The sequence below is a fragment of the Euleptes europaea genome, chromosome 17, assembly GCF_029931775.1.
Source record: "Euleptes europaea isolate rEulEur1 chromosome 17, rEulEur1.hap1, whole genome shotgun sequence".
Classification (NCBI taxonomy): Eukaryota; Metazoa; Chordata; class Lepidosauria; order Squamata; family Sphaerodactylidae; genus Euleptes; species Euleptes europaea.
Genome location: NC_079328.1, coordinates 22,888,439 through 22,915,922, shown reverse-complemented (window position 1 = coordinate 22,915,922; position 27,484 = coordinate 22,888,439). Strand labels below are relative to the sequence as shown.

Here is a 27,484-nt window from a genome sequence, read left to right as displayed (position 1 = left end):
ATCCTTGGCATCTCCAGTTAAAAGGATCAGGTAGGAGGCGATGTGAAAGACCTCTGCCTGAGACCTGGACAGAGCTGGTGAGTCAGGGTGGAGTGAAACCCTGACAGGCTACAAGTCCCAGCAGAAAAGACTGACCTCGACAAACCAACGGTCAGCCTTCAGAAGGCCATTTCCTGTGTCCTTTTGGCCAGCCAGAGAACAGAGCACTCAAGCCAATTAAGTGTGGGAGAGGTTGGGTTGGCTGTACATGAATGCATCACCAACGCACTGTGCAGGAAACCAGCGGGGCAAGAATCAGGAGAGAGAGAGAACATACCTGGAAAAGCTGCTTCAGCGAGAAGAGGGAGCGTCTCAGCTCGGGGCCCTTTGAATTGTACAGCTTCTCTAGGGGAAAAGAAAGGAAAACAAATATTTCACAGGCTGCAGAAGATGTTGCACAAGGAGCAGGTACTCCTGGAAGCTAAGTACCCCAAAGAGTCAATCCCCTTGCAAAATGGAAGGTCTTGGATGCACACAGAGATTTTGGCTTGGCTTGTTGTCATTCTCGTGCACTCCCCCCCCCCGCCCCCCATGCACAGCATCAACAAAGACTTCCTGGGTTTGGAAGTCTTCAGATTTCAATCGGTCATAATGCGTTGATGTGAGTGCCTGGAGAAATTGCTTCTCTTCAAAAACAGGGGTTGTAAATCACTTTTTGTTTACATTTTTAGGTGTAGTGGTTAAGAGCGGTGGTTAACAGCGTGGTGTAGTGGTTAAGAGCAGAGGTTTGGAGCGGTGGAGAACCGGGTTTGATTCCCCTGCTCCTCCACTTGAGTGGCGGAGACTAATCTGGTGAACTGGATTTTTTCCCCCACTCCTACACACAAAGCCAGCTGGGTGTCCTTGGGCTAGTCACTCTCTCTCCGCCCCACCCACCTCAAAGGGTGTCTGTTGTGGGGAGGGGGAGGGAAGGTGATTGTAAGCCGGTTTGAGTCTCCCTTAAGTGGTAGAGAAAGTCGGCATATAAAAACCAACTCTTCTTCTGACATCTGAACAGAGAGGCTTGGCGGCGGGTGTCTCATGAAACCTTTGGGAAAGGACTGGTCTGAATGGAGAAGTGGGAATGAAAGGGTTCCAATTCATCCAGCAGCACAGAGCCAGTAACCTATTGTGATTTTTAGGAAGTCCAAGTATACTGGGGACTGCAGAGCGCCCTGTACTCCAAAAGCGTGGCCCTGGAATATCCAGTCCTTCTGTTTTGGAACTCTTGGTCAATCCCGCCTTCCTCATTCTAACAATGGCCTTTCAAACAACACACAAAATGGAAATATGAGAGGGCTACGGAAGATTAACAACAGCGGAAGCCTTAGTTACATTCAGTGTTTATTTGTGTAATGAAATTGGAAGAACTGAAAGAAGGAGGCAATGGAAAGACACTCAAAGACTCACACTAGCTGTATCAGTCTTAAAACACGATATACAGAAGTGTTGGTCTGCACACTGAGATGCAGGAGCCCATGGAAATTGGGGTTGGGGGCTTTATCTCTAAGAACACATTATGCACCAGCTTTTTGAATCAGCCCCCATGAGTCCCTCTAATCCAGCATCACCCCCAAGAGCAGCCGGTCACGTCCCCCAGTGATGATCAAAGAAAGGCACGGTACCCCCGCACCTGACAACTGCAGACTAAAAGCCACTTTAACTTTCATGGCCGGCAAGACTTCAAATTCTTGGAGCGGGTACCAGGGCATCACTGTACCTTTTGTTAGCAAAGGCCATCTGTTAGGTTATGTACCCTGGCGCAATGTATCCTCATCTGAGCCTTGAACTTACCAACTGGTTTCACTGGATGCCCAAGGCATCCGCAAGATTAGCTAGGAAAGGGTTCTAAAAATGCCTCTCTACCGCTTTTTGCTATGGCTCTGATAGTCCAAGACCAGGATCACTTACTCTATTGGGTGGGGGGGTTTCTTTATAGGAGCCTCTCAACCCCCCACCCACCAGGTCTTTATCGCTCACCCCCTCAGGCATAGTCCCCATAGTTGCTGCGGCAGAGGCCTTTGACAGAGTCAGGCCTTTCATGAATGGGTTGTTTCTGTTGGATATGCTGCTCTCTCGATGCACAGTATTTGCATTGCAATTCTCAAATCACTCTGCCCAGGGGTCTGAAACTGACGGGATTCTGTCAGCATTCTCGCTAGCCGCAAACAACAATAAACCTGTTCTATCAGGCTGAAGTCTGAAACTGACCAACACTTGCTGTGAAACTGACCAAATAAGGAGCCACATAGTTCATTTGTGATTATTTCAGTATTCTGGCTAGTTGCAAACAAAAAAACCCTGTTCCATCAGGCTGAGGTCTGAAACGGACCAACAGTTGCTGCGAAATTGACCAATAAGCAGCCTCATAGTATTCCAGTTTCGAGGGGAGGAGTTGGATGAGGGGGAAAGTCAAGTGGAAGGGAGAAGCAAGAATGGGCATGGAGAGAAAACCCCAAATTGACAAGTATGCAAAGGACCCAGCTTTTGATTTGGGATCGAGGCAGACATTAAACTCGGGGTAAAACAGCATCCACAAAACACAGGGAAAACACGAGGGGAGAGCGAGGCGACTTCTAAAGGTCTGAAAATACATGCATAATGAAAACAAAGCGCCAAAGTACTCAGGGCTTGACAGCGATGGAAACAACCTGTGCATAAAAGACCTCAGTCTGCTCGCCTTCACTTGTGGCAAATCCCCTGCAGCTATTCCGCATGAGCTGTTCCTGCAGTCCAGATCCTTGTATTGGCTATAGCTTGCATCAATAAGGATGCTGTGAGATCCACAGTGATTAACACTAAAATATCCTAGTGATTCTTGTCCTGGCAGGGTTAGGAGATGCATGACCAAGCACTCATGCTGATGGAAAGAGCACCTGAGACCCAAATTTTAAAAGGAACTTAAAAAAAAAATCTAAGATTCTGGAATCAAGACATAATGAGGTCAGCTACAGGATTTCTTTACTCCAGGACATAGTGGCAGAGGCAAAAGAGATAATGTACCAGGTGGTGCATCCGTGTCTGCTGTCCAACCCCAGAAGCTGGCTACAAAATCAGAACCACTATTAAGTCCAAACCCCTAGACAACCAAGGCCCACATGAGAATATGCTGCTCAACACTGCAAGATGCAGCCTTGAAAGAGCTACAACATACCAAAAGACGCTCAAGAGAAGCGTGAGCATATAAATATTTTAAATAAAGAAACCTAAATGGCAGAAGATGACTGATCCAGATGAGGCAAGCTATCAAGTACAGCAGCCAAGAAGATCCCAAATATAGCAGATAAGATGGACTGAAAACCAAATCCACCAAGTCTCTCCACTAAACTGTGGACCTTTTCCGTGTTACAGTGAACACAGCACCACCCACCTGTACATCTGTACACCTCTTAGTAAGGAAGAGCGCACCAATGTGCATTCATTTTATAAATTAAGCCGAAGATCAGGATAGAAATTGAACTGGATAAATACAGAGTTTAAAATCACATGTTCAGCTGTACATAGGGTTGCCAACCTCCAGGTATGAGCTGGAGACCTCCTGCTATTACAGCTGATCTCCAGCCGATAGAGATCAGTTCACCTTTAGAAAATGGCCGCTTTGGCAATTGGACTCTATGGCATTGAAGTCCCTCCTCAAACCCCGCCCACTTCAGGCGTCGCCCAAAAAACCTCCCGCTGGTGGCAAAGAGGGATCTGGCAACCCTAGCTGTACATGTGCTGATTTTAACATGAGAATTACTCAGTGAGGGTATAAACAAAAGCCAAGTGTACACTATACATGGTTTGTATGGGTGTTTACAGTAACTTGCGGACGGGGCCACAGGCAGACCCCAACACTCAGACAAAAGGGCAATGCTTCCCCACTACTAAATGTGGGAGAGAAAAGGCAAGCAACGGACAAAGGGGATGACCCAGGTTACTTTTCTTCGCAAAGTTATGGGGAATGGAACAACGCGTCACAGAAACTCTGACTGCTGCTTTACCACACACCATGCTGCGGAGATGTTTTGAGACTCCAGTCTCCTAGTTACCAAGATGCATGCCCCCGAAGCCCTAAAACCTGCTGATCTAGTGTGCGGAAAGGCTCAGGCATTCCTGTTCTGAGGCATTTGCTCAGTCAATATAAGGACAGGCTGGGCCACAGCTCCCGCCAGTACACGCACCCCCAGACAATCAACTTAGCGCCTCTGTTATCGGGAAATCCCAAAGCCAAGTCTATGCTGTTCTCCAAGAAGCAAAATGAATAATAAGCGTGGAGTTTGGCTGGAAACTGCCTGTCAGAGACGAAATCACCGGCATTTAATGCGTTGAGCCTTCCAAGTAAGAAGCACAAGCTTAAGCATGCAGCAGAGACAACGCAAAATTCAGAATCAGAAGCCGATGCTTGGCTGGGAAGCCCAAGACCACACCACAAGGAAATAAAGGGAGATCCTAGCTCAGGATCCCAAGCAAGTGCAGATCCTCACATTCTGGGGAGAACATAGTGATTCTTGTCTGCTCTGTTTTGTTATCATGACAACCCTGTGTGACAGGAAAGGCTGAACGTGAGCAACTGGCTCAAAGTCACCCAGCGAGCTTGATGGTTGTGTGGAGACTTAAACCTGGGTCTCACCTGTTCTAGTCTGATTGACTAACCTCGGGGTCCCCAGCCTTGTAGAGCCTGTGGGCACTTTTATGATTTTGAGAACGCACAGTGGTCACTACAACAAAAGGGCTGCCATGGGGTGGACTGGACCTAGAGTTGCCAGGTCCCTCTTTGCCACCGGCGGCAGGTTTTTGGGATGGAGCCTGAGGAGGGCAGGGTTTGGGGAGGGGCTTCAATGCCATAGAGTCCAATGGCCAAAGCGGCCATTTTCTCCAGGCGAACTGATCTCCATCGGCTGGAGAGCAGTTGTAAGAGCAGGAGATCTCTAGCGAGTACCTGGAGGCTGGCAACCCTAGCTGGACCAATCACACGATGGCTGCCACAGGGGCCAAGGTCCAATCTCAAAACATGGGGTGGTTCTGCAGAATGTCAGCAGTTTCCAACCAAGCTCAGCAGCCCCTGACAGAAGAGGCAGCTGTTTATGAATGTGTGCTCCTGGCAGACACAAAGGCAATGGCTCCTGGCCTGTTCTGAAGCACCCGCTCCAGCGAAGGGGAGGAAAATCAGTCTTGGTTCTTTGCTTGGGGGGGAAAGCAAGTGAGCACCAGCAAACATTGCTGGGCACCATGTTGGGGATCACTGCTGCACACTGGAGCTGTTTTCGACAGGCCTACAGAGTGATTCCCTACTCCCCCTTTTATTCTCGCAGAGTATACATTTATTTCCTTGCATAGATTATGCCAGGGGTCTCCAACAGGTAGCCGGTGAGCTACTATCAGCTCACTGGCTGCTGAAGAGGAGCTCATGCATCCTCTAGAACACGGCTTCTTTAACTTTTTCCACTCGCGACCCCTTTCCTCCCAAGACATTTTTATGCGACCCCGGGTATATAGGTATATAAAATAGGTATTCAAACCAAACATTTACAGATAATAAATCATAAAGAAATTTATATTTAAACAATTTTTTGGTAGACATACAATTTTACCTTTTTTTGTTGCCAAATTTTTCGCTACCCCCACATTTCGTTTCGTGACCCACAGTTTAAGAAGCTTTGCTCTAGAAAATGTAGGGAAAGATTGGGGGGGAAATCTGCTCTAGGCTTGAAGGTTTGAGTTTGAAAGACTTATGTAAACATCTGCAACTGCAGTCATTTATCAGACAACATATCAAATGCATATCTTCAGGAGGGATTTTGGTCTGTTTTTTTGTTTTATTTTTAGATCAGCGTGACTTGTTCAATGCCTAATTAAACCCATGACCTACACAAAACTTAATGCAGAATTAGGAATGCCATTTCCCCGTTGTGACTCATGTTTTCTCTTTGATAGCAGGTGTCACATGGACACCAAAAAAGCAGCCCTTCTGTTGAGAAATGAAAGATGGGAAGGGTGAAAGTGATCCCTCTGAATACAAGCGAGAAGCCAAAGCGCCGGCCTTTGCAAGCCTGTAATGAAAATCAGTTTGAGAACGAACAAAGAGGCAAGATTTTTGGTCAAGCCCCTGCAGACACCAGTATTGAAGAACCAGAATGACGCAGGGTGGGTGGGTAAAACATTTCAGTGTTGGGGAGCAGCAGAAGAGAAATAGCCCTCTCGAGGAACGGAGGATGCAATTGTGGGTTTACAGCTCAATCCCACACACACTGGGGATATTATCGTCTGTAACTCCTGCTGCTGGCTGGACAGATACTTGCATCGAGATGCAGAATAGCAGCTTTGTCACTTGGATGCAATGCTGAAAGCCACGGGGGGGGGGGGAGTGCATCCTAGACTGAGCCTTCCACCCACAAAGCACCCAGCCCTAAACAGAAGAGTCACTGTGGATGCCTTCCTCAAGCTGCCCGGGGTCACGCTGGCCAAAAGCCAGGGGAGCAACTACAGTCCAGCAAAGGATAGCTGGCCTGCAGCTTGCCGTCTTCCTGTTTGTTCTACGATCACAGAAATATCTCTTACAGCTTCCCGGAGGGTGAACGAACAATCGAGGATTGGAGAAAAATATATACATGGGGAAACACGCCTGTAAATGGTTGGCACAGCAAAGCCTGCACAAGCTGGGTGTGGTGGGGGCACAGCTAGAAGAAGAAGAAGGGTTAGTTTTCATATGCCGACTTTCTGTACCACTTAAAGGAAGACTCAAACCGACTTACAATCACCTTTCCCTTCTCCTCCCCACAACAGACACCCTGTGAGGTAGGTGAGGCTGAGAGTGTGTGACTACTAGCCCAAGGTCACCCAGCTGGCTTTGTGTGTAGAAGTGGGGAAACCAACCCACTTAGCCTCCGCCGCTCATGTGGAGGAATCAAACTCGATTCTCCAGATCAGAGTCCACCGCTCCAAACCACTGCTCTTAACCATTATACCACGCTGGCTAGAGCACATAGGGTAGCCAGCTCTGGGTTGGGAAATACCTGGAGATTTGGGGGGCAGAGCCTGAGGAGAGCAGGGTTTGGGGAGGGACTTCAGTGCCATAGAGTCCAATGGCCAAAGTGGCCATTTTCTCCAGGGGAACTGATCTCTATCAGCTGGAGATCAGTTGTAATTGCAGGAGATCTCCAGCTAATACCTGGAGGTTGGCAACCCTAGCACAGGGTCTTTGTGCCAGTGTAGTGAACTGTGTCTGGACAAGGAAATTTGAAATCTGAATCCTTTCTAGGGTTGCCAGCTCCAGGTTAGGAAATGTTGGGGGTGGAGCTGGGGAGGGTGGGGTTTGGGGAGAGGAGGGACTTCAACGGGTTATAATGCCATACAAGCCACCTTCCAGTCCATTTTCTCCGGGTGAACTGATCTCTGCCACCTGGAGATCAGTTGTAACAGTGGGAGATCTCCAGCTACCACTGGGAGGTTGGCAGAGTCCAGTCCTTCTTAGTCCAGCTACCACTGGGAGGTTCCCAGGCACAAACCTTAGCTAGATGGCATTTTCTTGGCTTAGTCAAGCAGCAGGCAAAATGACATGTGTTTAAAAATATCCTGTCATCTGCCAGGAGCTCTTGGGACAAGACAGGAAAGTTATCTAAAGTTGCAGGAGGCATGAAGGAGGAAGCAACAGCTATATATGACACACGACCACACGGAGCAGCCTCATTGTAATGTAGTTAGATGATGGCTGAGGCAGCTAATGGAGAGGCTGACTGAGAGAAGGCCAAGCAGAAAGTGAGACAGCCCAAAGAACTTAAATAAAACTCTTCTTAAGTTAAGCAAAGCTGATGTGTCCTGTGTTCACGATACCACACTTATGCTGAATCACCAAGGTTAGTATAGCAAGCTGAAGATTGTCAGCAGCTCCCCAGAGTCTGAAGGCAGCTGTCAGGATCAGGCGTCTGTCCCTAGCATCCCAAAAGCAAACGCATCCAGGCAGGTAGCTCTGAAGCAGTAATACTTTATTAGGAGCAAAAAGACAGATAAAGAACTGACTGCCTACCACAAAGGTGAGGCCAGTAATGGGGAATACAGACAGGTTACATGCTTAAGACACTACGGACTGGAAAAAGTAAACACTGCTAAGCAACCCCGAGATAAGCAGTTCCCAGGAAAGGCAGACAAAACATTATCTCAGCTGCAGAAAACAGGATGAGCGAAACTGTACACAGACGTTCAGAGGCATGAGAACCAAGGACATGACTCGCAGCCAGAACCTGGCCTAGCTCATGTCAAGAGCCTTTGCTCCCGCTGGAAGGCAAAGGTCTGACAGCAGCGACCTGTCACATCGCCCACGACCTGAGGGCCCCCCCCCCCCAATTGGAGATGCTGGGGATTGAACCTGGGACTTTCAGCATGCCAAGCAGATGTTCTATGTCGGGTGTCAAACATATGGCCTGGGGGCAGGATGCAGTCCCTTGAGAGCCCTTATTCACTCTGTGAGGCAGACCCACCCCCCAGTCCCAATCTGGGCTGGTGAGGCATGGCCCGGTCCGACCAAGTGACTTTTATGTCATATCCGGTCCTCGTAACAAATGAGTTCGACACCCCTGTTCTGTTCTCAAAAGAGGATTAGATAGATTTATGGAGGTTGGGGTCTATCAGTGGCTACTAGCCGTGGGGACTAAAGGGTTCCACATTCAGAGGCAGGGATCCTCTGGCTACCAGTGCCAGGAGGCAACGTCAGTGGGATGCCTCGGCCTCTGTGCCGTGTTTCTGGCCACTGTGTGAGACAGGATGCTGGACTAGATGGACCACTGGTCTGATCCAGCAGGGCTCTGCTTATGTCTTCTACCACTGAGCCATGGCCACTTCCCTTCTTAGTCCTACCAAGCCAAGAGAGACTTCCAGGAAACCAGGTGGACAGGAACAGCATAAAATACGCTCAGAGAGTTCCTTACCCTATTTTTAGTTCTATTTTTTCAGTTGTTCGGTATTTTCGGTTCTGTTTCCCTTCCCCTTTTCTCCTCCCTCTCTCTGACTGGTTGTCCCCATCACGGACATTAATATTCAGGGCGTCAACTGGACTTATTAATTTTAAAAGGTTTTAATTATAGTCTGTTTTTATAGTATGTTTTAAATTGTGTTGTTCGATTGTTAGCCGCCCTGAGCCCGACTGTAGTCGGGAAAGGGCGGGATATAAATCCAATAAACTGAACTAAGTTAAACTAAACAGGCTTGTTGAACTGGATTAAGCTATGGGGACTTCCTGCCTACAGGCGGCCCCTGTCACCCTCGTAGGATATAAACAGGAGGCAGGCATGCCTAAGAAGTTGTGGTGGAGAGGGTGATGCAACACAAGTCTTCAAACCAGGAACCAAGCAAGGACACTTCAGCAAACAGTCTGAGCAAAAACTCGGAGAAGGGTCCAAGAACGAGAGAAGGAAGCCACAGGAGTAGAGGGTGAACTGTCCCCAATGTGCCCATTTCAATCTTTCCGCAGAAGAATGCTCCATACTAGATCCTTGACCCCCCCCCCCCATTCAAAGCAACAAGAGAATTGACCGACTTGTCTGTGGCCATTTATAGCTGGGTGCAAAAATAGTTCACTTCTAGCTTCCAACCGCATATTGCAAATGGAAGTTAAGACACATAGCAAGAAGAGGGGAGGAAACTACCTAGGAGTTCATTAGTAAATGCTTCCGAAAACAACACTATCATTGGCAGGATCTGCCTAGCCGGTCTAATGCAGTCAGTCAATCTCTATTACAGCCGACAAGCTACACAAAAACAGAACAATGTTAATTAACAAAAATTGTATCTGTACATATATCATTCCTCCTAGTACATCAGACAATGAAAAAAGGTTACAGGCTATCAGAGAAAATTATATACAAGACATTGTCTAAGCCTGTATTGTCTTAGTAGAGGACAGAAACCTAGCTACTTGTATAATGCTTATTTGGTCCAGTGAAGATTTTTGGGGAATATTCCAGGAAGATCCCAGGTTTCACTGGTCTTTCACCCCAGAGGTCAGCTCCTAAGCAAATTTACTTGCATGAAAACCCTACTGACTTCTCTGGGATTTCTTTTCTCAAACAACTCAGATAAAACAGGCAGCTTCTGGGTAATTTGTTCCGTTTTCATGTGCATTCAATTTCTACCTGCCACTGCTAGCCAGAAATGAGATTTTTTTTTTTGGCAGCACCTAGTAGAAGGGTGGCCATGACAGGATTAGAACCCAGAGATCTCAAGATGCTGGTGGTGACCCTTAAACCCCACAATGGCTTAGGACCAGATATTTGAAAGAGCACCTTCTTCGAAATATATGCACCCCCCTGCAGATTAATATCCGGAAGCCTTTCTTCAGTTGTTACCACCTTCTGAAGCAAGGTAGCACCAGGGGCTTCTTTGGTGGTGGCCCCTTGGTCGCAGAATTCTGTCCCAAAGAAAAGACATCAGACAGGCAGTCTTCGCTTTCCCAAGAGAGCTAAGAAATGCTCCTGTTTACCAAGGCCTTTGATTCCAACCACCAGGATTTAATATAAATTATATTTTGCCTCTCATGTTTACAGCTGTTTTGACTACTGATGATTTATGGATTCAATTATTGTATCTTAGGTTCCCCCGCACCACAAGTCAACTTTTTCTGCGTTTTTATTTAGCTTTTAGATTCAGACCATCGACCTGAAGCCTTTAAAAAAGAGAGTCCTGGCTCTAAGCTTTGGAAACGGATCAAGGCAGCTTCTTGGTCACCTAGCAAAGGAAGAAATCTGCAGGAAACCAGACTTTTGTGGTTTGTAAATCAGTTCTCAGATGCGCTGCTGAGCAGGCTTCTAGTGCCCACCAGCAGTCAGAAAGCAGCTGTCACTCACAGAGGAAACTATCAACATCTTTACTAGAAAAAAGCCCAATATGTAATGTTAATGTAGCTCAAGTCAAACGGCTTTGTTAAGATGCTCGCAGAAATGAGACTGTCAGCGTGGTGTAGTGGTTAAGAGTGGTGGTTTGGAGCGGTGGACTCTGATCTGGAGAACCGGGTTCGATTCCCCACTCCTCCACATGAGCAGCGGAGGCTAATCTGGTGAACTGGATTTGTTTCCCCGCTCCTACACCTGAAGCCAACTGGGTGACCTTGGGCAAGTCATACCCTCTTGATGTGATTGAGTAACCACGTTCAGACACGCAGGCTACACGCATACCTACCGAAGCTGCTTCCCAATGGCCCCTCTTTTGGTGCCTCTTGCATAGCAACCAAGCATGCTCACAGGTTCCATTGTCTGCTAACGGAAGGCTCCGATAGCCTTCAACCCTCCACCCATCTCTCTCTGTAGCTTCAAGCAAGCAGGCACACACACACACTCCCACCTACCCCTCTTCCTTTAGGTTTCGTTTCTACTCGCTAGAGAACAATAGAGCTGTATTCAAATGTAGCCATGCTCACACAGGCGGGGTATAAGCTAATGACGTGGCAGTGACAAGCAGCATCGAATGTTATTTGGAATGTCAGTTGTCTATATAAAATTATTGCATTGCCCCTCCCTCTGTGTGGCCAGATAGCAGAGCTCATCAAGTCTGCATCTGAGATCACCCGGATTCTTCCTTGGCCAATAAAGAAAGCCGTGAAGCTCAACCCAACCTCCTGGTCTTCATTTACTCCAATGGACTCTATGTAAACGAGGGGTCACATCGCTCTCAGCCCTGCCCACCTCACAGGGTGTCTGTTGTGGGGAGGAGAAGGTGATTGTAAGCCGGTTTGAGTCTCCCTTGAGTGGTAGAGAAAGTTGGCATATAAAAACCAAGTATTCGTCTCTTCTTCTTCTTTCTAAGTGTAATTGTAATATAAAGCAGTATTTATGTCCACAGGCATTCAGGGAATGGCCCTGAGGCAATAAAGACTAAGGTTTCCTTAGCATTTTCTCCTCTGGAAGCCCTTCTTTTCCAGAACAGTCAGTCTACCCCAGCGGTCCCTAAGCCTGTGAGCATTTTTGGGATCTCGAGAAACAGCAATGGGAACCACCAAAAGGCTGGGAGGTTGCAGGCCGAGCATCCTCCTATGATAGGGGCAGCTGTTTCTGAACAGGAGCTCCTTGCAGACCCAAAGGTGATTCCTCCTGGAGTCCTGTGAAGTACTTCCTGCTTCAGTGAGGTAGAGGAAAGCCAAGATGGGCTCTTGCCTTTGGGGAAAAAATGAAGTGGTCACCAGGAAACATATCAGCTGGCACCGTGGTGGCCACGTGGGGATTATCAGCCTAGCCCACCGGTAGCCCTCTGCTCCTGCGACCATTTCACCATTATCGGCGACTCTGCTGCAGCACGATTTTCCTCCTGTTGCCAACAGGGCTACCAACAACAGCAGCTGTGGGACAAGCCCTTAATGCTGTCAGGCACTTTTCAGAGGATTGTCTGAGGAGGCTGAACTTCGTTCCCAATTTGAGGATTGTCTGAAGGTTCCTGCCGGTTGAGCCAAAGGAGAAATACCCCAAGGAGGAACAAAGAGAGAATCCCTGCACTTGAAGGTTGGGTTCAACCTGCCCCTCAGCATAACAGATCCACTTTTACATGGATTATTCCATTCCCAGCTGAGAGAATCCCAGCCTGAAGGCAGCTCAGCTTCCAGTATGAACGTTTCTAGCATCGCTGGACCCTTGGCCCTCTCTCTGGGGAGGTGCTGAACACCATCACATTAAAAGGAACACCAGTCTTGAAGAGCTTAATTGTTTTACATTCCTTCTCTTCCTCCTCCCCGTGCCCATTTTAAAGCTTGCTGCATCGAGGACAGGAATGACGGCCAGAAGTAGCTTCCCAGCCTTTCCGGTGGCCGAATGATAAGACCCTGAATGGTTTCTCTCCACTCCGCTTCCTGCCTGCTAACAAACAGGATAGAAAGCTGCAGGATTTCGATCACCACAAGCTTTGTGTTGCAATATCCCCTGAGTCACACTGTAGTATCACCCTTCCCTTGTGAATCTGCTTTTTTTGCAAAGAGCACTAAGCTATGTGCGAGAAACTAAGAAATGAGCTCCAAGCATCCAACGGAACCCCAACCTCAATGTTTTCTACCCTGAAGGAAGTTTAAAAAGCAGTTTGTGATACACTATGGGGGGAAAAGCGATATTCAGAGCATTTTTAATATATCAAAAATTGCAAACTAAGCACAAATCTCTTATGTGAATTTAAACAGCTCTTTGGATACCAGCCAGCATAAAGAGCTTAATACTAGGGCTGCCTGGTCCCTCTTCGCCAGCAGCGAGAGATTTTTGGGGTGGAGCCTGAGGAGGGTGGGGTTTGGGGAGGGGAAGAACTTCTATGCCATAGAGTCCAATTGCCAAAGCAGCCATTTTCTCCAGGTGAGCTGATCTCTATCAACTGGAGATCAGTTATAATAGCAGGAGAGCTCCAGCTAGTACCTGGAAGTTGGCAACCCTATTTATTACCCTTCTCCCATCACTTGAGACCCCCAACCTTCCTCTAAAACACTTAAAGGTTGCCCACGCACCTCCCTGCTTTGCAGGACACATACTTTCGACCACAGAGAAAATGCTGGCAGTAGAATTAAGTATCTAGAAGCAGGCTGTCTTCACCACCACCACCCAGAGTGAATGAAAGCAGGAAGGTCAGTGGTATATGCCTTCGTTGCCACTTTTCATGGGAACCTCACTGCAATATGCAGTCCCAAATCAGGAGGGCAAGCTACCCCTGCAAAATTAGTAACAACAGGAAATCCTCGGACTTGTCCTTCACTGCACTGAAGGTCCTTGATCCAGAGAATGAGGACAACAGGAAGGACCCAAGCGAAGCACGCAAGACCTGAAGAGCGACCCTAGGATTTACTTTGCAGTGAACTCTCCCTCCATCTCTCCATCATTAGTGCCAGGAAATGTGTGCATGAGCATTCCAATCACAGAAAACTTTGAACTGGAACACTGCCCGGGGGACAGCAGGCAGAGAGCCACCACCGATTTCTAGCCCGTTCCTATCTCAGCAGGGAGTGCATTCTCTCCCCCCCACACACACACCAAGGCACTAAGAAATTAGTTTGTCAGTAACAAGCAGGCCATGATTATGCTGTGAACTTTGGCTCCGTTGGCAGGGTTGGGTGTTCCAGTTCTTTCCCAAATGTTCTGTTCATGCAGCAAGAATCCAAGCAGGGCCACAACTTTTAGAGCTGCCTTTTTGCAAACCCAAGATCAAAAGCACAAGGGAAGAAGGTGGAGACATGGCTTATAACAGTGGAACCAAAGACACTCACTTTCTCTTTTCTCATGTGTATTATCCATCGGACTGTATTCTATAATGCTTACTGGAGGGCCCCTTAAGCAACGAGTCCCAAAGGCATGTATATGCACATGTTTATTTCATAAAAAGAGTTTTCCCCATGTTGCAAGGGAGCACAGATGGCCTGAGGGGGTGGCTGCTGGTCAGGGAAAATTCTTTGGCCACGTCTTCACATGCATGAGGGGTCAGGAGATTACCTGACCCTCACAGCCTCCCTATCCCAGTCTTAATGTATCCTCTAGGACAGGGTTTTCCAACATGGCATCCAGGAGCATCATGGTGCCCACCAGTAGTTTCCCTGGAGCCCTCAAGCTTTTCAGAAAGAGGGCAGGGCCATAACAAGGCAGGGCTTAAGAACATAAGAAAAGCCATGCTGGATCAGACCAAGGTGGTCCATCAACTCCAGCAGTCTGTTCACACAGTGGCCAACAAACCAGGTGCCTCTAGGAAGCCCCCAAGCAAGACGACTGCAGCAGCATTATCCTGCATGTGTTCCAAAGCACCTAATAGGCATGCTCCTTTGATCCTGGAGAGACTAGGTAAGCATCCATTTTTACTAGTAGCCATGAATAGCCCTCTCCTCCATGAAAATGTCCACTCCCCTCTTAAAGCCTTCCAAGTTGGCAGCCATCCCCACGCCCTGGGGCAGGGAGTTCCACAACCGAACTATGCGTTGTATGAAGAAATGCTTCCCCTAGCCCCGGGAGCGGTACAGCCCTTTCACAAATAAACCCTAGCTGTTTTAAACAATCCCGAATTTAATCCCAATCCCAAAGAGAATGGGATTTAATCCTAATCTCAATCCCAAGGGCAATGCTGTGGTAGTTGTGGGTTTCGTAGAGGCACCTGGTTGGCAGCTGTGTGAACAGACTGCTGGACTCGATGGGCCTTGGTCTGATCCAGCAGGGCCTTTCTTATGTTCTTAAATTTGACAGGTTTCCTCCCAGAAACATGGAAGGTCAAGTGAAAAGGAATTAAAAGGCTGCCAGTCAGATATTGCTTTGTTAATCTCCACTGTTTAGGCCCCGCTGGAATATTTCACAGACCTGCTACTGTCTGGCTCCTCCTCACCCCACCCAAGAAATGCAAAAAGTCTCAGGCCGCCTGCAGTGAGTAACCGCTGTGTGCTTCCTGCAGCAAGAAGCCGCAGGTGCACCCAGCACTGCCTCCCAGACAAGAGTTGCAGCAGCGTCTGGAGCTGCCATCGGGGCTGTGCCCTGCAGGGTGCTGCTACCCACACATACACGCTCGGCCAGTCAACATTCAGCACCGCCGGGGGCCCCAGAAGCCACCCACGCCAGCTGAAGAAACACTTGCAACATTGATCAGCACAGACAAGACTGGAAGCAGGCAAAGGTGGGTAGCGGGAGCGAATGCTGACTCAGAGAAACAACAGCCAGGGACTGGGGCCACCGGCAGCTGCTGCGAGATGCCAAGGAAGTGTGGAACAATTGCAATGGGGGGAGGAAGAGGAAGCGGCTTGTTGGGCCCGACGAGGAACCAAGACCCAGAGACGCCAAACTGCCAGACTCCCTCTTGTGAGCGGCTGCTGGTTCGTACCTTTGGGTGGGCAAAAGGGCTGCAAAGGAAGACAGTTACAAGATCTGCGTTCAGGCTTTGAAACCTACTTCGTTTCCCTAGGGAATTAAAATGTCAGACCGAAAGCAGGAACCCTCTTTTAGAAGGGATCGCAGCTTCAGTCTGACTTGCGCACAGGCAGCCGATGGGCAAGGAGGAGCTTGAACCGTGCAGAAAATGGTCTGCAAACAGGTGGTTAAGAATGGCATCTACTGGAAAGGCTTCCTTGCCTCCTGCCCCGTTCAACAAGGTGCTCCTCCAACCCTGGCTTTTGATGTTATCATCCCCCCACTCGCCAATCCCATTCCCAGACCTGCTCTTTATATAGAGGGCTGCGTACCTGCAGGCTAGAGCTGCAGAAACACTGAACCCAGTTACGGGTGCCGGAATGCATTATTTCAATTGAGGGGGGGCGCTTTTACTTATCTAAGAAGGCATTTCCAGTCCTTATACCAATGAAAAGGAGTTTGAATGCCAGAAGCCAGACCTCAGCGTAGCAATTCTGGAGGCTTGGGACCGCTGGCAGATTAGAGACAAGCTGCAGCAGAGAATGGGATGATATAGCATAATGGCAAGGTGCCTTCGGCCTGCAGAAAGGAGGGGAAGGATGTTAGGGCCTCGACTACCAGCCAGAGGACCAAGGGTCATTGGAAAGTTAAATCCGCCTCTCTCCCATGAAGATCACAGGGAAAGATCATCCTAGCCCAGCCGTTGACCAGGAGCTGTGTGCAGGGAGCTTCCTTCCCCCTTCCTTGCCAGAGAAAACTGCTCAAAATTGTACAGGGGCCACCGGGGTGTGTGTGAGTGTGAGGGGAAGGGCATTAAGCTGCTAGCCCAAAGACCAAGGGTGGCAGTTCTTTTCCCAGAACACTAGACAGAAAAAGTTCAGCCAGCCCTCAACTGGATGTAAACACCTCCCTATTATTAATTGCATTAATGTGTTAATTTTCAGCATTGCTTTAATTGTATTTTAAATGTTGTATTTATTGTGTATTGTATATACATGATGTTTGCTGCCTTGAGCCCGCTTCTACCAGGGGAGGGCAAGATATAAATAAAATTTCTATTCTATTCTAATTCTTACTAAACTCACCAACTTGTTCTAGCAAATATCTCCTGCCTCTTCCCCTTCCCCTGCATTTTTAGCTTGCAAGAATAAGGTGTCTTGTTTTCATTTATGTTCAGCCCCCAGCACCAATGCCATGTATTGAGTTATTGGGACTGAGGACAAATCCAGCAACACAAATTGGGATCGGGAACAGATTGGTAGCCAGTATAACTGCTGAAGTACTGGGGTAATATGATCCTGATTAAGAGAAATGTCTCAGAAAACAAACTGTACCAAGAAAAGCCAAAAAAATGGTTTTTTTAAAGGGTTTATTATAAGAGAAATAGGAAAAGCATGGATGGATTTAAAAAGTGGTGGGGAAGAGGGCAAAACAAATGCAGGGAAAAACCATGCAAGAACACAGAGCCCAGACTTCAAATAACACGTAATACAGTTCATTTTACTCCACTAAGCACACACTACCTAGGCTGTATCAGGTTCCTCAGAGCGTGGGCAGCATTCCTTGCACTAACAAGATGCTGGAGGAGTCCTTAACCCCTACCCAATCTCTTGCAGACCCCAGTTTCCACTGAAGACAAGGGAAAATCTCAAATGTCCAGATATTTATGGTCAATGGAACTGGACCTAAGCCAGCTTCCTCTCTAAGAATAATGAGCTGATTTAGGGGGTTACCGCACTTTGTATTCCCAGTGATGTATTAAGAGGTTGAAAATGTTGTAAAAAACATCGCTTTAAAAGGGTTTTTGGATACCACAGCTTATAAATGGTTGGAAGACATCTTCACAGCTAAAGGGGCCAAACAAAGTGCGAACAGTATTGTTTTATAACGTTTTCAAACTCTTAATACATCAGCGGGAATACAAGTGCGATAACCCCCTTAGCCAATGCCAGGTGAAGCTGAATCTCTGATGTCAGAGGCTACTGTTACCAATCAGAAACATAAAATATAGCCCACCTCCATAAAGCATCTAGCAATAGCTCTGAGCCCTGACCTGGTTGGCCCAGGCTAGCCTGATCTCGTCAGATCTCAGAAGCTAAGCAGGGTCAGCCCTGGTTAGTATTTGGATGGGAGACCACCAAGGAATACCAGGGTCGCTATGCAGAGGAAGGCACTGGCAAACCACATCTGTTAGTTTCTTGCCGTGAAAACCCCAAAAAAGGGTCACCATAAGTTGGCTGTGACTTGATGGCACTTTACACACACAATGGCTCTGAACTTCCATGACGAAATATGTAGTCTGGACTAAACCAGAGTGTTCTTCAATCCAAAAAGGATTAACTCTGTCAGGATGGTCCAATGTGAATTAGAAATGAATGGGATATTCTAATGTAAACCCCAGGTGTCCAAAATCCCTGATGCTCTAAGTGGCACTTGTGAGCCCTAGTAAGGTTTCAGGGTTTCTGTCACACCAATCCTCTGAAGCCATTCATGGTGGTGGAAAGTGACATCAAGTCACAGGGTTTTCAAGGCAAGAGCGAAACAGAGGTAAGTTTGCCATTGCCTGCCTCTGCGTAGCAACTATGGACTTCCTTGGTGGTCTCCCATTCAAGTACAAACCAGGGCTGACCCTGCTTAGTTCTGAGATCTAACAAGACCAGGCTAGCTTGAGCCCTCAAAGTCAGGGTGAAGCCATTCTTAAAAGGTCCCCTGGGCAAGCACCGGGTCATTCCTGACCCGTGGGGTGACGTCACATCCCGACGTTTACTAGGCAGACTTTTGTTTACGGGGTGGTTTGCCAGTGCCTTCCCCAGTCATCCCCCCTTTACCCCCAGCAAGCTGGGTCCTCATTTTACCGACCTCGGAAGGATGGAAGGCTGAGTCAACCTTGAGGTGGCTACCTGAAACAGACTTCTGTCGGGATCAAACTCAGGTTGTGAGCAGAGCTTGGACTGCAGTACTGCAGCTTACCACTCTGCGCCACGGGGCTCTTCTTAGCTTTAACAAAACAGCAATTTCAATCACACGGTTGCTACTTCAGCACAATCAAAACAAAAACACCTTGACTGTAACCTACCTAAGGCTAGGGGATAATGTAACCTATTTAAGGCCATGAGATCTCTAAACCAAATAAACAAGTTACTAAGAGGACTTGGATCTCACACCAGGAGCACAAACAGAGTTTCAGGAAAACACATAATTCATCCATGCACCTTCTTAGGAAAAGTTGGGGAGGGGTCCATCAATCAAATTGATATGGTCAACTGACCAATCACATGCTAACACATCAAAATTTCCAGACTCAATAGTTTTGCACTCCAGAATCACAGACTGCCCGTACAAATAAAGGTGTAAGACAAATAAAGGTTAAAACAAAATTGGACTGTGAAGAGCTCCAGAAGGATCTCTGCATACTGGAAGAATGGGCATTAAAATGGCAAATGAGATTCAATGTGAGTAAGTGTAAAGTGATGCATATTGGGGCAAAAAATCCCAACTTCACATATACACTGATGGGATCTGTGCAGGCAGCAACAGACCAAGAAAGGGATCTTGGGGTGGTAGTGGATAGCTCAATGAAGATGTCAGCCCAGTGTGCGGCTGCTGTAAAAAAGGCAAATTCCATGCTGGCCATAATTAGACGAGGAATAGAGAATAAAACTGCAGAAAAGACCAATCAAAATGATTAGGGGACTAGAGCAACTGTCCTATGGGGAGCGGTTAAGACGCTTAGGGCTGTTTAGCTTGGAAAGAAGGCGGCTGAGGGGAGACATGATAGAGGTCTATAAAATTATGCAAGGTTTGGAGAGAGTGGACAGGGAGAAATTTTCTCCCTCTCACACATTACTAGAACACGGGGTCATCTGCTAAAGCTGGAGGGTGAGAGATTCAAAACAGATAAAAGGAAGTATTTTTTCACAAAACACATAGTTAAATTGTGGAACTCCCTGCCCCAGGATGTGGTGATGGCTGCCAGCTTGGAGGGCTTTAAGAGGGGAGTGGACATATTCATGGCGGAGAGGGGTATTCATGGCTATTAGTTAGAATGGATACTAGTCAGGCTGCATACCTATTCTCTCTAGTATCAGAGGAGCATGCCTATTATTTTGGGTGCGGTGGAACACAGGCAGGATGGTGCTGCTGCAGTCGTCTTGTTTGTGGCTTCCTAGAGGCACCTGGTTGGCCACTGTGTGAACAGACTGCTGGACTTGATGGGCCTTGGTCTGATCCAGCAGGGCCTTTCTTATGTTCTTAATAAAAACAACCCCTGATTAAAATTATCATCTTAAAATTGTAAAATATTCTAACGATCATTCTCTAATAAAGTTCTGCGTATTTTAATAGCAACAGAGCAGAACTTGGCAGTATGGAGCGTAAGCTTAAGATCTTCTAATAGGAGCTTCTTTGCCAAAAGCTCAACTGACTCTTCAGGGAATTTACCAAGTAGGGGGGAAATAAGCTTTGATCTAACTTTGTGGTAGAATGGGCAACATATCAGTGCATGTTTGATGGTTTCAATGTCCCCTGTCCCACACGAACAAGACCTCTCTGATCTAGGGTTCTTCTTATATTTCCCTTCTAAAACAGCAGATGGTGGGGCCTGGCATCTGGCAAGGGTAAAGGCTTTCCTATGATTAATAGGCTCAAGATGAGAAAAATAAGACGCAGGTGAGACTAAGTATTTAGACTTATCAGTTACTAGGAAAAATGGTGATTTTCCAAGGACTGTCTGGCGTTTAATGTCTTCCACCCTTTGCTTCAAGAAACTTCATGCTTGGTCTACACCCATGGCTAACAGGGTAGGTGGAGAAAGGCCCAGGCAGGCAGGGAGGGGACACCAACTGAGATGCACCTTAATAACATTAGCCTGGCAAATGTGAAGGCAAGAGAGCAATCTAAGAAAGCACAAACCAACAGCACAAAGGTGGCCGGCACAAGAGGCACCTTCCACCAAGGTAGTAAGAAAAGCCCCATAAAGCCCCAGAAGCAAGTTTGCACAGGAGAAACAGAACAGCTGCGAGTGCCAGAGCTTAGACTGAAAAAGAAGGTTGGGCGCGGAAGGTCCATTTTGTGCAGAACCGCCCAAGACTGGCTCACAGAACCTCGAGGAAGCGATCAGAAGCAATGCTAGAGCAGGAGGGGCAACAGCAAAAGTTGGGACTCACCCAGGATGGCGTGCACACGAACTGAGAGCTGTGTGCGCACGAGGAGAATCGGCCGCCTCCCTTTCCTGCAACGACAGGAAAGCAAAACAGGAGCAGGTGAGGAGATGCCGTCTCGGCCCGGGAAGCCTCCCAAGAACTCACACAAGCCCTGGAGAACTACTCCAGCGAACATGTCCCCACCAGCTGTGTTCATGCCTATGGCCTACCACTCTGCTGCGGACAGTGCCTGTGACTGCGCCCTTTGCATGGCAATATATTTAGAAAACATATATGCCACCTCTTCAGGGACCTGCTCAAGCAGGTTCACAGAATAAACTACAACGAGGTCACGAACACAGCAACGTAAGAATGATCAATATTCAAATCAGCAATATTCAAATCAGCAATATTAACATCAGCAATAAGTGTAGCATTCAGCACCCTAAACTAATATTTATAAAACAGTCCTTAGGCTAGGAGAAGACCTTATAAACAGCTTACAATGATGGAACCCTTCAGTCCAAAGACAGAGGAAAAAGGTACCGAAAAGATGGCAAGGTAAGCATTAGGTGAGCCTTGAGGGGAAGGGCAAGGTGCCACCACTGAAAAGACCCTGTCTCTGGTTGCCACCCACCTTACCTTTCAGGCCAGGATACAGAGAACAGGGCTTGGGAAGAGGCTCTTAACAGGTGGGTATGGGAAGAAGAGGTGGTCAAATATCCTGGCCCCATGCAACTTGGATTGTGGCTGGAAACAAAAGGTAGGCCAATGCAGATCTGTCAACATGACAGTTATTCCTGTATCCAGCCCCCGACAACAGCCTGGCTGCCACATTTTAAACCACTAGGTTTCCAGACAGTTTCCAAGGGCAGCCCCATGTAAAGCATACTGCAGTAGTCTTGTATGGAAGTTTAGGGGCTGATCAATTCCAAAAGACCTGATTAATAAACTGTGTTCCTGGAACCATCGCATAAGACGACGAGCCATGTTTGAAGGCAGCCTCATCTAGCTGAAAACCTGAAACGCTTTCCCTCTCAGAGCAGGACAGGCTGTTTTCGTGCCCATTTCCCTACGAGAATGGTTCTCGTGCCCAAACCTCTGTAGAGAAGATCTGGCAAGTTACCTGATGTCCTCGTAGAACCCTTCCAGTTCATCCTTCTGCTCCAGCAGAGAAAGTTCAAGGTCCAAATAGTGTCCCGATGGCAAGACTTGCAAAGTGCAATCCTCCAGCTGTGGAAAGACAAGCACAGCCACAGGTCAGAAACAGAACCGTGCCGAGAAAGCGAGGAGAGAGAAGCCAAGCCAAGGAGACAGCATGGAATATATTAGGACAGAGGAGCGGCGGTGCCAGATTGGATCTTCAACAGATATGAAAAAACACCGCAGCTATGACCAAATAAAGATAATGAAGGTCTTAACACAGTGTATATGAAGCCCCGTGGCGCAGAGTGGTAAAGCCGCAGTACTGCAGTCCAAGCTCTGCTCATGACCTGAGTTCGATCCCGACGGAAATCGGTTTCAGATAGCAGGCTCAAGGTTCACTCAGCCTTCCATCCTTCCGAGGTCGGTGAAATGAGTACCCAGCTTGCTGGGGGTAAAGGGAAGATGACTGGGGAAGGCACTGGCAAACCACCCCGTAAACAAAGTCTGCCTTGGAAACGTCAGGATGTGACGTCACCCCATGGGTCAGGAATGACCTGGTGCTTGCACAGGGGACCTTGACCTTTACCACAGCGTGTATGTAAACAATAAATCGAATATATCTGCAGTGATAAATTTTATCAACACGTCTAAGCCAAAATACAAAATCAAACATGGGTGAGAAAATGCTCCTATGAAACAGACTAAAAAATAGTAAAGGCATCTGAAGCGCCGCTTCAGATTCACAATAAGAGCAAGGATTGAGCGTCCAGGTTCTAACATATGTCAAGCGTAAGTCATTGATTATGCGCAAATCAAAGTAGTAAGGACAAAGCAAGACAGTAAAAATCCTGTTTCGTGCCTCCTTCATCAGTTGCATGTCAACGTATCCTGAAGATGTTCCAGGGATGCACTGATTCGATATTCTCCAAAGAGAATTAAGCTCCAAGGATGCACATAATCAATCCTCCATGTTGGAAAAAACAAGTTTCCAGGGATGCACGTTAGCAATCTACCAGTTAATGGCTCACAGGCTCACCACAGGGTCCCCTTTCTTTCCTAAACTTTCTGCCCACAAGACCTGCATACGTCTCGTAAACAAAACGAGAGACTCGGGAAGCCAAGACTCGAGACTTGATTCTATGCAACATGCGCAGCGCAGAGGAGTCAGGAAGGACAATACCTCTCTGCCTGCTCGGCAACATCAATCCTGCCCAGTGCATGTGGACCATGTCAGGTCCTCCTGGAATTGCAGGTGAAAAAGCCAAAACCAGCAGATCAGCAACACACAAGAAAGCTTCCAGGCCAAAGTTACCAAGCGCACCAGTCTTTTCACACAGGCCACCACAACCAAGGAAAAAGAGGGCCTTACAATTCCCCCCTCACACAAGGAGAGAAACTTGGGTTTCCAGAGCTCCACAGCTGTACCGTACCCACTGAGAGAGAAGATCTTGGTATCAACCCCCCGACTCCGGGCTGGACCCCTTAGAAACCACACCAACATGCCTCCTTGAATTTCCAGCATTTAGGGGGGTGGGTACAAGAGAAATTGAGCCTCACACTAAATATCCTGGTGAGGATTGGTGGTGGAAAGTGCCATCAAGTCGCAGCCAACTTATGGCGACCCCATAGGGTTTTCAACGCAAAAGATGAATGGAGGTGGTCTATCATTGCCTGCCCCTACGTAGTGTCCCTGAATTTCTTTCATGGTCTCCAAATACTCAGTTGTCTGCCCTCATTTTTGCAAAAAAGAATGTAGAAATGACAACGAAAACCATAAGCAAACCCATGGCAAATTCTCATACCGCTGTAGTGAGTCAACTACGGATTAGACACCAATACTACTGATAGGTAGGGTTGCCAACCTCCAAGTGGTGGCTGGAAATCTCCCGCTATTACAACTGATCTCCAGGCAACGGAGATCAGTTCCCCCGGAGAAAATGGCTGCTTTGGCAATTGGACTCTATGGCATTGAGGTCCCTCCCCTCTCCAAACCCCGCCCTCCTCAGGCTCCACCCCCAAAATCTCAGGTATTTCCCAGACCAGAGCTGGTAACCCTACTGACAGGACACCGATACTAGCTAGGGCCATCCCTGCTTAGCTTCCAAGATCTGACGTGATCTGCCCAGCCTGAGCCATCCAGGCCAGGGGAGAAACTGCACGACAGTTCTGGGCTGGTTTACAGACTGAATTTGTTCTCGCACACCCTGTCCAATTCCTCTCTGTTCAAAGCACATGAACAGATGCGCTCCCGGCAACTAGCCCTAGGGACAAACAACACAAATAGCCCCAGACAGCTCCAGAAGGCCAGGAACAGGGATGGAGACGTCCTCAGGGCAATGCAAGGCCCAAGTGTCGTCTGCACTGTTGATCTACCTGGGGCCCGATACTGAGCGGATTTAAATTGCAAGCCAAGCCACAGCAATTTTATTGAATCCTTCTGCAGTTCGGGTGTGGTAGGCAACTGCATATGGAAGCAGTTTTAAGCTGCGCCGCTCTGCAGAGGCCAAAGCGGCCTCCCGGAAGAATGTATGGCAAACAGAAATCTTTCTTTACCAGAAACAGCACCCTCACAGCTACGAGGGAAAGCTGATTTGTCCTTGTGGCTGTGCTCCTATCACTAGTCCCACCACGAATGCCATAGGGTTGCCAACCTCCAGGTACTTTATATGTCACTTTATATGTGACTATTGCTGATGACCTGCTACGGTGTGGTACATTTCTCCGCTGTGTTATTGTATTTGGGATATTGTAGCTTACACGTATAACTAGGAATTGGCATGAATTTAATGCCCTGATTGGAATATTGTTGTTTTTCCGTTGGTTTTCCGTTTATTGTGCATTAGTCATTTAGATCAGTCTACATTAGTATTAAATGCTTTAGCTTTGACAATTAAGCTTTGATTCTTGAGCCCACTTGCTACAACCTCCAGGTACTAGCTGGAGATCTCCTGCTATTAGAACTGATCTCCAGTTGATAGAGATCAGTTCACCTGGAGAAAACGGTTGCTTTGGCAATTGGACTCTATGGCACTGAAGTCCCTCCCTTCCCCAAAACCCACCCTCTTCAGGCTCCACCCCAAAAACCTCCCACTGGTAGCAAAGAAGGACCTGGCAACCCTACACTGCCGCCATTCTGGTCTGTTCTGTCACCTTTTTTTGCAAGAGCATGACTGCCACAGATATTTCGGTGTGTAATTTGTGTAAATTGTGTAATTTGGCATTTCTACATTCGTTTCAGAGTGACAACCTGGGGAAAAGCAATTTCCCCAGCACCACCCGAGTGTACCAGGCCAGTTTTTTTAAAAACTGGGTGTCGGATTTGAAAGCAGAAAACGTGCAAAATCTGCAAGCAACTTAAGCCAAAAATCAAGTCCAGCAAAACAGCAGGCTCTATCTGCTTCTGCAGCAAAGGACTTGGGGTTTCTCCTCTTACAACGAACTTAGAGAGAGATGTAACCAAGCACTGCTTCGAGGCATGAGAAAAATCATTCGCCACACCCCTCGGCAGGAGCTTCTGCTGACTCACGCATGAGCATGGAGGTCTGACTCATTGCAGAGTGATGTGGCGGCTCCCTGCGCCTCCTCAAAGTCATCATAGCCCCAAGAGAAGAGCTCGGTCTGGTCACAAACACATTTTCCTTTACGTGGGCACAGGGAGGCAGGGCAGCATATTAGCCTTCTCTGGTTGGCCACTGTGTGAACAGACTGCTGGACTTGATGGGCCTTGGCCTGATCCAGCATGGCTTTCCTTATGTTCTTGTGCCACTTCCCCATCACAACTAGGAGTCCCTGTTTTGAAACCAGGTGAAAGCCACCCTTCAAGGCAAAACAGTCAGAGCGCATGTAATTTCTCTCCCCCCCCCAACAGATGTAATGCAAATTCAAGCGGTGTGTGTGTGTGTGAAGGACTCAAATTAAATGAAGGGCTGTAAACTGCAGAGATGCAAGTCCATTCTGGAAATAAGACGTTGCCTAGAGGGGAGAGCACCTGGGAACACCAGGTACAATGCTCTAAGTCGGGAGTCTGATGTCCATGACTCTTTTAAAAAGAAAATGAAATATTTAAGTTAGGGGGATGTTAGAGTCACCAGTGCATGAAGGGAATGGCAGGCAAAAAAAATTTACAGGACTGAAGGGCTTCTTAAAGATGATTTACAGACAGGGAAAATGACAGAGGTGAACTGTTGCCAGGAATCTGAGCATAAACCATGCATAGATTTATGCCAGCACATTAAAACAACGGTGAACTGTTTACATTTATTACTTATGGTGAGACCTTGTGTGTGTGTGTGCCACAAGACATCCTAATAAAGTACTCACAACAACCAGCATTTGGGCTGTGGAAACTTCATGGATTATCAATTAACATGTCAATTATCAGCAATGCAAAGTTGTATAGCTTCAGTCATGCCAATGGGCTGGCTCTTTGTTGATCTCTTGTATCTGAATTTTGACACAGTTTGGCTTTTTAATTGTGAAAGGTTTCAGACCCCTGCTCTAAGCTACCTGGAGGAGGGAAGCTTGTCTCCGGAACATCACTTTCATTGGGACTGTACATGCCAGGGGGGCATAGCTACAGAAAGAAGGGCAAAGTGGATCGGGGCGAGTGAAAATCCCAGAATTTTTAAAAAGGTGGATCGCTGAAAGGGGGAAACCCTATTTGAATAATCCTTCAACGCATCCTCTAACCACGCATGCAAGGAGTTTGGTGGATCCGATCACCCTGTCCTCTTACTGCTTAACTAGGGTGCTCGGGAAGGGCAAGGCAGAGAGACAGTCAGATTATCCTGGCCCCACTACAAGCAGCTAGACCACACAGATCCTCCCCAGGTCAGCTTCCTAGGGTGCAGAGAATGCTCTGATCAGTGTCCTGCTGCACCCGTTTGGGCAGCCCAGAGTTAATGTGCAAGTCTTATTAGGAGGAGGGGCTGGACCTTTCGGACCGCCGCTGCTCCCGCCCCGCCTGCTTGTTTCCCATGCTGAGTTTTGGCAGGAAGGCAAATTGGCCCCAGAGGGGGGTTGATAAGGCTCCAGCCTCAGCATTCCTGCTTTGGCATCCAAAGCAAGGCTGGCCGTCTCTCGCACCCCTCTCTCGGGACAGATACAAACTGTTCCACTCCCTGGCTGGTTGGGAAATCTCCGGGCCACTTCAGTGAGAGGAATACCGCCCGGGGAAGGAAGCAGAACAAGAACTCTCTCTCTTTTACCTCTGGGGGGGGGGTACCAGGCCACAGTCCAGAGAATATTATTGGTTTGTCCCTCGAGGGCTCCATCACCCCTCAGCAGTCCCACTCCTTGGTAGCCCACAAGAGGGAAATTTGCAAGAATCACCCTGGTGTCTCAGAGCAAAGTAGAGCCTCCCCTGGGAAAGGA

The 27,484-nt window shown here is 47.8% G+C and overlaps 1 protein-coding gene across 1 annotated transcript in view; it reads right to left on the bottom strand.

Moving 5' to 3' along the window:
* The window catches only part of FHOD1 (formin homology 2 domain containing 1), a 72,551-nt gene that overhangs the window by 31,820 nt on the left and 13,247 nt on the right, over nucleotides 1-27,484 (bottom strand). Inside the window, exons 2-4 of the mRNA XM_056862714.1 lie at nucleotides 22,092-22,198; nucleotides 20,990-21,054; nucleotides 317-384 (exon numbers count right to left, since the gene is read on the bottom strand). Coding sequence (XP_056718692.1) covers nucleotides 317-384; nucleotides 20,990-21,054; nucleotides 22,092-22,198 — 240 coding nt within the window. The remainder of the gene's footprint in view (nucleotides 1-316; nucleotides 385-20,989; nucleotides 21,055-22,091; nucleotides 22,199-27,484) is intronic.